The sequence below is a fragment of the Solanum dulcamara genome, chromosome 8, assembly GCF_947179165.1.
Source record: "Solanum dulcamara chromosome 8, daSolDulc1.2, whole genome shotgun sequence".
NCBI classification, from domain to species: domain Eukaryota; kingdom Viridiplantae; phylum Streptophyta; class Magnoliopsida; order Solanales; family Solanaceae; genus Solanum; species Solanum dulcamara.
The window spans coordinates 68,716,532-68,730,892 of NC_077244.1; the positions used below are offsets into that span (position 1 = coordinate 68,716,532).

The 14,361-nt window shown below is 32.1% G+C and overlaps 1 protein-coding gene across 1 annotated transcript; it reads left to right on the plus strand.

Moving 5' to 3' along the window:
• The first annotated feature begins 11,704 nt into the window (after window positions 1-11,704).
• Window positions 11,705-14,084, plus strand: LOC129901264 (glycosyltransferase BC10-like). Its single transcript, XM_055976398.1, has 2 exons — window positions 11,705-12,784; window positions 13,274-14,084. Exons 1-2 carry the CDS (start codon window positions 12,305-12,307, stop codon window positions 13,913-13,915), a joined length of 1,122 nt encoding a protein of 373 aa, XP_055832373.1. The 5' UTR covers window positions 11,705-12,304; the 3' UTR covers window positions 13,916-14,084.
• Window positions 14,085-14,361: the final 277 nt, after the last annotated feature.

The following is a 14,361-nucleotide window of genomic DNA, read 5'->3' on the forward strand; positions in this document are numbered from 1 at the left end:
TATTTTAATAGACTTATAATACATTATGTTAGTTTCTTACTACACAAACATAATATATATTTTAAAACACTTATAATACATTTATATTGTATGCATAATTCGCTTTTAATACAAGTGTAGATTTACCATAGTATTGCTATATATTGCTATAAATGGTAATAAATAAAAAATATCGCTAAAATCAGTAATTATTTTTTAAAAAGCACTCAATCAAGTAATTTTTCCTTTTCTTATCATGTTACCATAGCCAAACACATCTCAATCTTTAGTTTACATGATGTTGGACCCCATGTTATAATATTCACAATCTAGATGTCAAGCACTAGGCATGCGGAGGTGTTAAGTTCCCACATTGGTTGTGGGATTCAATATTAGGTTGACAATCATCAACTTATGAGCTAGCTTTTATTGAGAAGATGAAGAAGTTGATACAAGATGAGCTGGAAGTTGAGCTGGACTTAGTTAGTTATAATTAGTTACAATAGCAGTTATTTCGTTATTAGTTTGTTGGATGATTAATTAACGTGTTAGTTAAAGTTAACTACAGTTAGCTGAATCAGATTAGCATACATAGTCCTATTGTACATTGCAGTTTTCATTCTTTTTCAATGCTATTCAAAAAATTCTCTCAACAATATTCTTCTTCTTCTTCTTCTTAGCATGAACTTACAATTCATGATTTGTTCATAAGTTTAACATGGTATTAGAGCGAGCTGAATGAAACTAGGAGTTTTTTTGGTGAGCTCGTGAAGAATTAGAGATTCATCAAGCGTATTGAAGTTTTTTTTCCTCTTCTGCTTCTTCTTTCTTCAACAATGGCGAAAAAACCAAATCACAATCATCCACTCTTCTTTTCATCTTCTGATATAGCTGGAGCTATAAAAATTAGAATTTAGCTCATAGGAATGGAGAATTATACTCTTTGGAGTTGTGTAATGCGTTTGAATCTATTGACGAGGAACAAGATGGGTTTCATCAATGAAAAAGTCAAACTTACTGATTTCACAGAGGAGTAAGAGAAATAGGATTGGGGTCGTTGTAATGTCATGGTGATTTCATGGATTTTGAACAATATGTGTAAGGATCTCATCAATAGAGTCCTTTTTTGTTCAAGTGCGCATGTAGTTTGGAATGACTTGAAGGACCGTTTTGATAAAGTGAACATGTCGCGGATTTTTTATCATCACAAGGCAATTGCCACATTAACTCAGGGAGTTTCCCCTATTGTTGTTTACTACTCAAAGTTGAAAGACCTTTGGGATGAATTCAATTCCATTACACCAACACCTATTTGTGATTGTGTCAAATCCAAGGACTATGCAGAGAGCTTGTTGAGATAAAAATTATTGCAGTTTCTGATGGGATTAAATGAGAATTATAATCAGGCACGAAGTCAGATTCTCATGATAAATCCTACAGCAAATGTGAATCAATGTTATGCGATGATTATTCAGGATGAAAGTCAAAGAGCATTTTCTCGGGAACATCAGACTGGTGGAGATTCCATTAATCACATATCACTGTTTTTAAATAGATCTGGAGATCCAGGTAACTTTGATCATGTTTCTCTTTTTTCTAATAGATTTGGAGGTGCAGCTGGTTCAGCAGCTCAAGTGGGAGTTCAGGAGCAAGCATCTCACGGAGATCAAGAAGAAACTCATTTATGTACTGGGAATTTTGTAATATGAGAGGAAACTTGAAGGAGGCATATTTCAAGCTGATGTAATGCAGCTCTTGTAACATGAAAGGTCATGCCAAGGACACTTGCTATAAGCTGATAGGTTACCCAGCTGATTTCAAAGGAAAGTAGAAGGTCAATGCAATAACTGTTGGGCCACCACAATTTCAAACTAGTGCTCATGCTTATAACTATATGATGCAGCCATACTTTACTTAGGAACAATATAATCAGATCCTCAGGTTATTGAACAAGCCTATGATCCGGGATTCTGTTGCTAATATGGCAGGTATATTTGCTAGTACTGTTTGTTCTCCTACTTTAGCAAAGGCATATGCACAATGGATAGTTGATAGTGGTGCTACTAATCATATGGTCGGCTGTAAGTCTTTATTAAATACTGATTTGGCAGTTACTAATCCAGGGAAAGTTCAACTACCTACCGGTGATTCAGCTTTGATAACTCACTCTGAAAATTGCCAGTTGGAAGAAGGTAATGTAGTTCAAAATGTGTTGTGTGTGCCTAAGTTCAAATTCAACCTCTTATCTGTATCCAAATTGACAAGCGAGTTGAATTGTTCTCCATTATTTTTTCCTGATTTCTTCATTTTCCAGGATCTTTTCACTGGAAAGGTGAAGGATATTGGTGTAGAAATTGATGGCCTATATACACTGAAATCCAACATAATGAATGTAGAAACCAGAATAAAATCCTTAACTGTAGTCGGAGAAAGTGCAGAAGGTGTTCTATGGCATAAAAGAATGGGTTATGTCCCTATGGTTGTTCTTAGATAACTAGATATAGTTGAAAATAAACACAACCTTGTGCTAAAATATTTTTATATATGTCCAGTAGCAAGACAAATTAGACTTCTTTTTCAGACTAGCAACAGTAGAGCATCTCATTGTTGTGATTTGATTCATATGGATGTATTTGGGCCATATAAAGTTGCTACTCACAATAAAATAAAGTTTTTCTTAACTTTGGTGGATGATCATTCTAGGTGGACTTGGGTTTTTCTAATGCATCTTAAGTCTGATATATGTTTTTTACTTAAAATTTTTCTGAATATGATTACAACACAGTTGGTAGAAAGGTCAACTTAGATCTAATAATGGTGGTGAGTTCTTCGATGCACAATGCAAAGAATTATTCAATAACCATGGGATCATCCATCAGAGTTTATGTCGCTCTACTCCATGGCCGAATGGAGTAGTGGAGAGAAGGCACAAACATATACTTGACACTGCAAGAGCCATAAGGTTTCAGGGTCACTTGCCCATTAGTTTTTGGGGTGAATACATTATAGCTGTTGTATATATAATCAATAGAGTCCCTTCTACTATTTTGGGGAACAAGTCTCTTTTCTATATGATACATAATAAACAGGCTGACCTATCTCACATGAGAATCATTGGTTGTCTATATTATGCTACCAACTTATTCAAATGGGATAAGTTTGGGGCTAGAGCCATAAAGTCAGTTATGATGGGCTATGGAACTACTCAGAAAGGATATAAGTTTATGATTTAGAAGTCAACTCCTTCTTTATCAGTAGAGATGTACGTTTTGTGGAACACATATTTCCTTTTCAATCTCATAATACACGTGTCCTTTCTGATAATATTGCTGAAGATGCACTATTTATCCCTATTGATCAAGCACATTTACCAACTGAAGAATTCACTTCTTTGGATTTGGATGCTGATTCTGCAGATGTTCTTTCAGAATTCACTCCTCTGAATGATGCACCTATGTCACTAGAAGTAGGTATTACTCTCACACCACATGAGAAACCTCTTGGTATAGTTGATTCTACAAATATTCCTCAAAGTAAGATCCCAGAATGTGTTCCTGTCCATGTGAATCAACATAACAATGTGGTAGTTTTGGATCCAACTAGGAGAACTTCAAGAAGATCTTATAAGCCTCTCATTTGGCAGAAAGACTTCATCACTGGCTCAAAGTCTAAATCTGCACATTCATATTTGTATCCTATTAATAATAGTATTGATTACAGTTATTTGTCTTCTTCTTATCAAAGTTATATAGAACAGTTCTCCACAGAGATAGAACCATCTTCTTACCATCAGGATATCAAGGACCCAAGATGGATTCAAGCAATGCAAGAAAAGATACAAGCCTTAGAAGACAATGAGACTTGGAAAGTTGTTCCTTTACTAGATGGTAAGAAATCTATTAGTTGCAAATAGGTATTCAAAATCAAGTACAAGTTTGATGGACAAGTGGAGAGATTTAAAGCTAGGTTAGTGGCTAAGGGATACAATCAGAAGAAAGGTCTTGATTATCAGGAGACATTCTCACCTGTTGTTAAGATGGTTACTGTGAGGACTGTGATTTTCTTGGTTGCAACTAGTGGGTGGTCTATTCAATAAATGGATGTTTATAATACTTTCTTTCAAGGTGATTTGCATGAGGAAGTGTATATGCAACTGCCACAAGGTTTCAAAGCATATAACACAAAGGGTCTCAAGGTTTGTAAGTTGCTTAAGTCTCTCTATGGCCTGAAGCAGGCTTCTAGATAGTGGAATATCAAGCTTACATCTGCCTTTATTACAGCATGATTTAAGCAGAGCCACTTGGATTATTTCTTACTTACTAAGAAGTCATCAGATGGCATAGTCATTGTTCTAATCTATGTTGATGATCTCTTAATCACAAGCAACAGTAAAGACCTGATAGATGCTGCTAAACAGGTTCTTAGAGACAATTTTAAGATTAAGGACCTAGAGGATCTTAGGTACTTTCTTGGGATTGAGTTTGCTAGATAGGCAAATGGGATTCTTATGCACCAAAAGAAGTATGCAATGAAATTTACTCAGTTTCAAGATTAAGTGGTTATAAGCCTATTACCACACATGTTGAATTGAACCAAAAATTGACAACTTGTGAGTATGACACTTTTGTTGGGGGGTTCTAAGGATCTTATCTTAGCAGACCCAGAGGAGTATCAAAGACTTGTTGAAAGGTTACTATATCTCACTATCACTAGGCCAGACATTGCCTTTGCTGTTCAGAATTTAAGCCAATTCATGCATGCCCCTAAACAATCACATTTAAGGTTGTATTCAGGGTGGTCAAGTACATCAAACAAGCTCCTGGACTTGGAGTTTTAATGTCCTCTCATGGTTCTAAGTCTCTCCAAGGGTTTTGTGATACTGATTGGGGATCATATATAAATACCAGAAGGTCCATTGCTAGATACATGATCAAATTTGGTGATTTTTTGATTTTCTGGAAATCCAAGAAACAGTCTACTATTTTTAGAAGTTCAGCTGAAGCTGAATATAGGAGTTTGGCATCAATTGTTGCTGAAATGGTTTGGTTGATAGGTTTATTCAAAGAGTTAAATATTGAGCTACAACTATTAGTTCCCTTACACTATGATAGTAAAGGTGCTCTGGAGATTGCAGCTAATTCAGTGTTTCACGAGAGAACTAAACACATTGACATAGACTGGCACTTCATTAGGGAAAAAATCAAGACTGGTCTTATTCACATTAAGTACATGTCTACCATAGAGCAACCTGCTGACATTCTTACTAAGGGTCTTGGCACACTTCAACATTTCTATCTGAGTTCCAAGCTAAGGATGAAGAACATTTTCATACCACCTAGCTTGAAGAGGGGTATTGAGCAGATGAAGAAGATTGATACAAAATGAGCTGGAAGTTGAGCTGGACTTAGTTAGTTATAATTAGTTACAATAGTAGTTAGTTTGTTATTAGTTTGTTGGATGATTAGTTAACGTGTTGGTTAAAGTTAAATGTAGTTAGATGAATCAGATTAGCATATATAGTCGTATTGTACATTGCAGTATTCATTCTTTTTTCAATGTTATTCAGAAAATTCTCCCAACAATAGTCTTCTTCTTCTTCTTAGCATGAACTTGCAACTCATGATCTATTGGGATTTAGATAGGTCCAAGGTACATTTTTTATCAACCATTGAGGCCACGACTTGAGCAACGGTTGATAAGCTAACTTTTCTTAAATACTAGGCCGAGCAATTTAAGGTCCAATTTTCAAATACTTGGTTGAGCAATCCTACTTCATGAGGTAGCTCATTTTTGGGACTGAGATAAGCCCAAGGTTCATTTCTTACCAACCATTAGGCTACTGCTTTCCCCTCATAAAACATACTAATAAAATACTGAAAACAGTTGAAGTACATAATATAATTTGAATGTATATATTTCCATATTTAAATCGCTAAAGATAAGGTCAATGATTATGTTCCACAACAAATAAAATGGTAGAATGAGGTTCAACTACAATGTAAATATGTATAAGCTCCAAGTACCACCATTGGCAAGAGAAACCAAAATTGTTTAATGGACATAAGCACAGGATCATGTTTACAATACTAACCAGAATGCTTCTAAGAGTGAAGATTGTAAAGATTGTTAGGCTCTTTGCTGAATACAACACCGGCGGTACCATTACCAAATTCCTTCACCAAAAACGAGTTGTTTTTCTTGACGATCTCCCAAACTAGTTGCCCTGGAACTGTCATTATTTCACACCACCTACCCTGTCAATTGGATCACAAATTAATCTATATAGTTATAATTGGAATACACAGAGAATGCGAAGATGCATCACCGCCACAAGCAAAAGGGTCACAAGAAGATGCAATAAACTTAAAACGGAATATGATATAAAAATAATGCCCTTCATTTTATAGTTCCGTCCAAAACTATTTGAAATGAACAAAAATGTCCTTCATTTTCTAGTTCGATCCAAAACTATCCTTGTCGTTAATATTTTGGTCCAAAAATATCCATGCGTTGATAGTTTGATCCAAAAATGTATTTCTTCTTACTAAATAGGTCAAAATGTCATTTTTCAAAGAAATATATTATTATTTTCTTTTAAAATACATCTTGTTCCGAATAAAAATATTATTTTTAAACGACTCTAATCTTGTTTTCTTTCTTTTAAAACCACTTTAACTAATAAAAACATAGAAGATTTTTTTTTCTTCTTAATCTCATTTTATCAATTAAAATAGAATAATTTCATGTATCCTTTTAATGGATAATATAGGTCATATATATAAGATCATAGTAAGCTCATCATTAATTTTTATTTAGATATAGATAAAAAATAATTATAATAAAATAAGATTTTTTATTATTATTTATCAAATTGAAGTAGGATAAACATTCGCAAATAAAATATACTACCTCCGTCCCATATTATATGGGTACTTCCAACTTTACATGATGATTAAGAAATCATTAATACATTGGAAGATTTTACCATTTACCCCTTTGTTTATATCAATGCAATATACATAGAGTATAGAAATATCTAGTATTGGAATTGTTTACATTTAAAAGGCCATATTAATTGTAGGAGTTGAAAATTTTAATTAATTCTATCTTGATTTAGTAAGTGATCAAGTAATATAGACAAATATTTTTAGTAAGATATCCATCTAATATGGGACGGAGGGAGTAATTATTAGTAAAAGAATGTGTTCAAAAGAAAATAAATAATATATTTATTTGACCCATTAAGTAACAATAGAGCATTTTGGACCAAAATATTTACGTCAAGGATATTTTTGAGCCAAAAATGACATTTTTATTCCTTTCACATAGTTTAAGTCATTTTTGACCGTTTTCCGAACTTAAAAAGAAGACGACAGTGAAACCCTTCGTGCGAAATTGGAATACAACATTATATTACTGGAACTGCCCTCTTTTTTTCTATTTCTTTTTTTCCACTGAGAAAATTATCATCTCTACGACTCTACCCTATATATATATATATATAAAACGATGTTAAATTAAAGAACACCAAGTTCAAAAAGAGACTATGGGAACAATAATTATCAGGATGCTCAAGACCCATATGAAGACGACGATTCAGACATGAGTTTTGACTCTATTGCCTTGCATAATCTAGATACTTAGAATACATATATATCCAGAAGACAACGACAAAGATGATACAGCTAATTCAATAAAGGTGGAAAGACATAAAGATGAGTGGATTACTAATTATGAATGTGCATAGTGTGTTATGTTGGTATGCTCACAAGTGTCTTGTAAGTGCTGTCACTTTATCACTATCCGTCAAGGGAAAAAATATTGATAAGCACGCATCTGTCTAAGTCGAGATGTCTGTCATTATTGAAAGATGCAATTAATAATGCATGTGACGATGGGGCCCAATGAGTACCCGACGCGCATTATTAAGAAAATCTTATCAATATGTCGGCCATAAATAATTGAGCCACGTAGCGTATCCTAGGCCTTTCATTTCATATCTCTAAGTCTATATAAGAGTGAGTTAGTAGACAAAAGAAGTAGAGCTTTTGAGAATCCTTAGAGAAAAAAAATCTTCAACATATTCCCCTGCCCTTTCATGTACTCAAGTCTCACTTCCCTAAAATCTTTCTCTGGTTTGTACTAAAGTTTGAAATAATAATAAGTGTGATTGTGTGGGTGTGAAGTCCTTCGATTTCAAATCCTTCAGGTGTTCCCGAAAGGGAAACCTCTCTCGGTTTAATCATGTAGGTCTCTTATAGTTTTTCACTTGATTTTTCTCAAAAGATATGATGTTACTTTGATTTACTACTTTATTATGTAAATTATTATATACAGGTTTAATTAATTACATTAGTATATGGTTAGCTTGTTAACTTCTTAATAACGACTATGGATTAACCTATAAATTCCTAGGAAAAATGTTGGCATTTAAAGTCCGCTTACAAAGGACATGTGTTGCCATATGTATGTCCGGGGTGGGATTAAAGATGAAGTCATTAAGAACTTAAGTTAAGAAGAAGAAGAGATGAACAGGGTAAGATAATAAAAAAATAAAAAAATAAAAAAATAAAAAAATAAAAAAATAAAAAAGGGTAAAATCAGGTGAAAACTGATGGACAAACATGATAAGACAAAATGAGAGAGGGAGTACTGAGTAAGATTTTACAACAAATATTTGACAATCCAATTTAGCGACTACCTATTACATCATCTTAATATTAAGACTGTCAAATTTCTGAAATATTGAAACATCTTTAATTTAACATCGTTTTAATTATTGAAACATCTTTATATCTATCTATCTATCTATCTATCTATATATATATATATATATATACCTCCCCTAACCGATCCTTTCTAAAATATTTTTAAAAAAAACCTTTTTTAAAAATTCTTTTGAATCTTACCTTTTTTTTTAATTCCACCTAGAAAAATCTATATGGACAAATTAATTAGGACGATTAATTCTATATGTATAGAAATATCATTCTTTGATGGATGTAAGTTCATGCAATTTATTAATAAAACTGAATAAAAAAATTATTCACTTTTATTATTTATTTATTATTAAATTTTGATCAATCATTGAATATACAATAAATTTTCACAAAAAATCAATGGAAATAAAACAAAAGATTTTGAATGATCTTTATAAGATCATATATTTTATTTATATTTAAGCATGGGAAATATTTCCTCGCATGATCATCTTTTATAATGTTATTATGATTCAAACTTATAAAAATGTGGTTTGAAGTGTAATGAAAGACAACTGTCTATTAACAAGAACCAGCTTTATCATGAGACGTAATCGTGATCAAACTTGTAAATTATACTTCAACTTGTAATCGTCCTTTATGTTTGGTGAAGGAGAAGGATTGATAGATTTTTAGTTCAAAGAAATAATGCATAACTGCATATGTTATGCCTGACAATTCTTGCATTAAAAATGTTGGAGAAAAAGAAGATAGTAATATTGATCTATAAGAAATGTCACAAATTCATGTTATATACACACTTTTAGTTTATTGGTGTAGCATAAGAGACATATTTTTTATTATTTTTTTTCAAAAGCAAATAATACAAGTATTGTGACAAATAAAAGCTTGGTTAAAAATAATGATTGATAAGCTAGCTAGGTTGGTGCGGTTTAGTAAAAAGGAATACATATCGCACCTTAAATAAATTTCATATTAATTTTTTAAAAAATTGAAGTAATATATAAACAAAAGAATATCCATCGTACCCACATTTTTTATTTGATATATGTGATGGGAGTCTTAAGAAAAAATCAAGTCTCCTAAATTAAAACAAATAATGTGTGTCATGAAATTGGACAAGAAAACATCATCTTGAAGACCCCTAATGCACTTTAATTGTTTGTAAGTTATATTTCGAAAAGATCGATAATTGGCCAAACTAGTCAACTTGGACCTGAAATTAGGTAAAAAAAAACTTTGACAGGTTATAATTAGACACGTTGAATTTCGATAACTATTCTCTAAGTCGTTGCCCATAATATGGGATAATCTACAGTTGTTTTTTTTCCACTCTACAACTAAGTATTTAGTGCCTAGCTAGACGAATTTATTATCTTTATAAAGAGGACAATTCAAGACAAGTCTAACAATATAAAAAGATTACATTGATAATTCACAAAAAGATTGTGAATAACGTGTTGTTACTTGTAATATGTCCTGACTATGCTATATATATATATATATATATATATATATATATACTAATACTATTTTATTTTATTTTTGCATTGTCGTCTTTTTATTTGTCTTAAATGTTTTAGTAAATTGTACTAGTATCTTAGAGGTTTTGATGACTATGTGACATATATAATATGTTACAATAGGAAAGGTTAATGTTTTATGTTTACAAAGTCACTCTCGAAAAATGAAAATCAATTTCTTTGTAATTAATCACATAAGAAAATTCGTCCAAAATAATTATGTGGGAAAGGGGATATTGGTTCAATAAGATTATTCAAATGATCTTGACAAGGCGGAAGCAACAAAAATATTCCACCAGTAAATCAATTCTTAGAAGAAAAATTCAAAATGAAAAGTATTAGCAATACACAAATTAGACTATTTAAAGAACATAAATGCTTTTAGAGTAAATAATTCTTGTATAAAATCAATCCTTTCTTTAATCATCGCATAATAATTTTTTTTCTTATTATATACCTATTAATTCATTATTAATTACTACATAAACCGAACGACACGTAATTTGTAGCACTTGACAGTTGACAGAGAGATTGAATTCTCCATGGAATTTTTATCCACTCTAGAAAATAGAGTAAATTAGGCACTATCTGACTTTTAAGAAATTAAAAAATATATATATATTCATCCATTCATTTTTATTTATTTATTTATTAAAAATAAAATTTTACTTTTACTGACACATTTAACATATCAAAAAAAATAATTATTTTTTTTAATGTTTAACTCTCAAATCAGTTTTCAAAATCTAGTACCAAACATTAATTAAGAGCATGCAAAATCTAAAATGGATAAGAACTAAATGAGAGAGTATGATATACGTTCTAAATATAGACCATGCATCCCCAATCAAAAAGGATGACGTTTCAGTGTAAAAAGCTTATGGTTTTAAAGTTTGTTTATGTTAGCAACTAACTTATGTAGACTTTTCGCTATCCATGTTATTTTTTATTCAATATTTGATATCTGTATTAGAATTTGATTAATTTTAATTCGCATTACGCAAAATTTATAGGAGAAAGCGCTTTTTATTAAGATTTTTTTCATACTTAGAGCTTGAAAACGAGATTTGGAATCAAGAAAAGAGCAATCTCATAGTACGTGAAGTTTGGTTCGTTAAGTTTTGATTTAAAAACCTTTTTGTGAGTTTACTCCCTCCAAAATACTTTTCAATTTTCGTTTTTTGAGATTCAAATAATAACATGTGAGTTATTAATGAGTTATTTATAAAAAAAAATTACTTCTATCAAAGAAAGACTCCATAAACCTTTATTCAATCAATTTATATAACTACAAATAATTTGATCAACATTTTAACATATTTTTTCCACCATATTGATATACCAGATTGGATTTTCTAAATCTAAATTTTAATTTTAAAATATTAAATTAATCTAATCTAATTTAACACCTGAAAAATTTAGTCAAATTGACTTTTAAAAATCAAAATAATAAGTATTTTGAAAAGGCTGAGCATTAAAGTTTTGAATAAAACGCCACTAAATTGGAAGTTTCAAAGGCAACATTAGAAGACAATTATGGCGACGATTATGCGTATAGGAAAGCCCCCCTCCACCCCCTGAAAACAGAGCATCAATATTGGGAACTGTGCACAGACTTGAATAAATTGATGAAAATTTATTTCCAGAATACTGTGCACAGACTTGAATAAATTGTGAAAACAAGAATCACTTTTGTTCTTATAACCCAAACGTCTTCAATTACTAGTGTCTTTTGATAAATTCTAAAGCCCAAAAACCAACAGCCAAATCTTGGGATTTTAGTTTTTATCCCTTTTTTGTTCTGTTTTTTTTTAAAAAAATAATAGTAATAGAGTCCCTTTATGGTAAGGAACAGCTCTACCTCCCCTATATGGATTTTCATAATCTCTGTTGAGATATTTTGTTTTAAAATTTTAAAAGCTTCGCTTATTTATTTAATTTTCTTAATGAATCACCCATAGCAATTTGTTGAGAACTGAGATAAAAAAAAGACGGAATTTTTTTCCTACAAAAATAAAAAAGAGAATTGAGAAATTATTTTTTTTGCCAATTTGGTGTTGATTGAAAGTTGAGTTTGGGAATATGGGGATCTTGGAGCATGGCAAAGACAACAAGCCATTATCATTAAAAATACTTCAGTTTCTCTTGTTGTTTTTGGGTCTAGGAATTGTTTTGTCAATTTTAAGTATGTTTATGCTTAGATTTGCAGAATTGAAGAATGTACTTCCTGTGGTACAAACAAGAATACATCCATGTTTTCAAGAACCAAATAGTTTAGAAAATTGGATTAGGCCTCCATCAAACTTGCATCATTCCATGAATGATGCTGAGCTTTTTTGGAGAGCTTCATTTGTTCCTCAAATGAAAACTTCTCCTTTTAAGAGAACGCCTAAAATCGCGTTCATGTTCTTAACGAGGGGACCTCTTCCTTTGGCTCCTTTGTGGGAGAGGTTTTTCAAGGGGAATGAAGACCTTTATTCAATCTACATTCATAACTTGCCATCTTACAAATCTGATTTCCCAACTTCATCTGTGTTTCATGGCAGGCAAATTCCTAGTCAGGTAATGTGATTGTGAACCATTTTATCTAATTATGCCTTCAACATCTCCTCACATGAGATCTTGATATGTTGTGATACCATGTTGAAGAGTGTTACCATCTCATTTGAAATTGTTTAAGCAGTTAGACAGAGCAAAATTTATTTACGTAATTATGTCTTCAATAGTAACATTTTCGGAAGAGTACCTAGTACCATTGTATGTCAGAAATATTTTCATTCACAAGGTGAAGTTTATTTGTTACTTATATTAGAAGATTTGTTTGAGTTTTTTTGGTGACGTAAGGATGAAAGTTGCTGATTCAATTTTTCCATATCCGTATGTCAAAAAGATATTTGTTGATCCTATTTTCATGTTTTTGCAAGGTTTAGTGATCCGAGTTGCTTTAATATTCTTCTAAACGTTGATCTTAGATAAGTAGAACTGACGAGGCTAGTACTGTAGCAGTAATATGTATCCTGGCCATAAGTGTGTGGCTTCCATTTTGCGTAGGTGGCAGAGTGGGGAAAAATTAGCATCACTGATGCTGAAAGACGGCTTCTTGCTAATGCATTGCTTGATATCTCCAACGAATGGTTTATAGTCCTATCAGAGTCGTGCATTCCTCTCCACAACTTCAGTGTTGTCTATCGCTACATATCAGAATCCAGGTACAGCTTTGTGAATTCATTTGATGATCCTAGGCCTATTGGAAGAGGGCGTTACAATGAGAAGATGTCACCTGAGGTTGAAATCACTCAATGGCGTAAAGGAGCTCAGTGGTTTGAAGTAAACAGGAAATTGGCTGTTGACATTGTTATAGATGAGGTATACTACCCCAAATTTAAACAGTTCTGCAAACCGCCATGTTATGTTGATGAACACTATTTCCCAACAATGCTGCACATCCAATCTCCTCATCTCCTTACTAATACAAGTCTCACTTGGGTAGACTGGTCTAGAGGTGGTGCTCATCCTGCTACATTTGGAAAGGCTGATGTTACAGATCAGTTTCTCAAGGAACTTTCAGAAGGCAAGAGGACTTGTGTCTACAGTAACCAGACGACTTCATATTGTCTCCTTTTTGCTAGAAAATTTTCTCCTAGTGCATTAGATCCTTTATTAAAACACTCGTCCAAGTATCTAGGCTTCTGAAATTCCATTGCTTTGTGATCTGATATATTCAAGTACAAAAACCAGCTTTCTGCCACATGATTGCTGAAGGCCTAATGACATGATAGACATTGCCCATGTTATACAAAAGATATATCGATATTCTTGATTATGATAATTTTATATGAAATCCCGGTATTTAATGTTTTGAGTTGGATGTTTACTGTACTAGCATGTGTAAACTTTTCGACATCTATCACAATTTGGATGCTCTATTTGCAGTATGATACATCAATACTATTATGCATCATCGTCAAAACAAAGCTCAACTTAATTATTGTTGACACAAGAACAACCAGAGAGATTAAACAGAAGTCCAGAAACATATCAAACCCAAAATTTTGTTCAGTTTTGAAGATTGAATGATTGACACTTAAGTTTTGTTCAACAAAGGGCTGTAGGGAGTCATTTTACATACGAAGAATATC

Bases quoted from the DNA above. Each gene is read 5' to 3' on its own strand.
- LOC129901264 (XM_055976398.1), top strand. From the start codon at position 12,305: ATGGGGATCTTGGAGCATGGCAAAGACAACAAGCCATTATCATTAAAA. The intron at 12,785-13,273 runs GTAATGTGATTG...CATTTTGCGTAG, and splicing joins GCAGGCAAATTCCTAGTCAG to GTGGCAGAGTGGGGAAAAAT.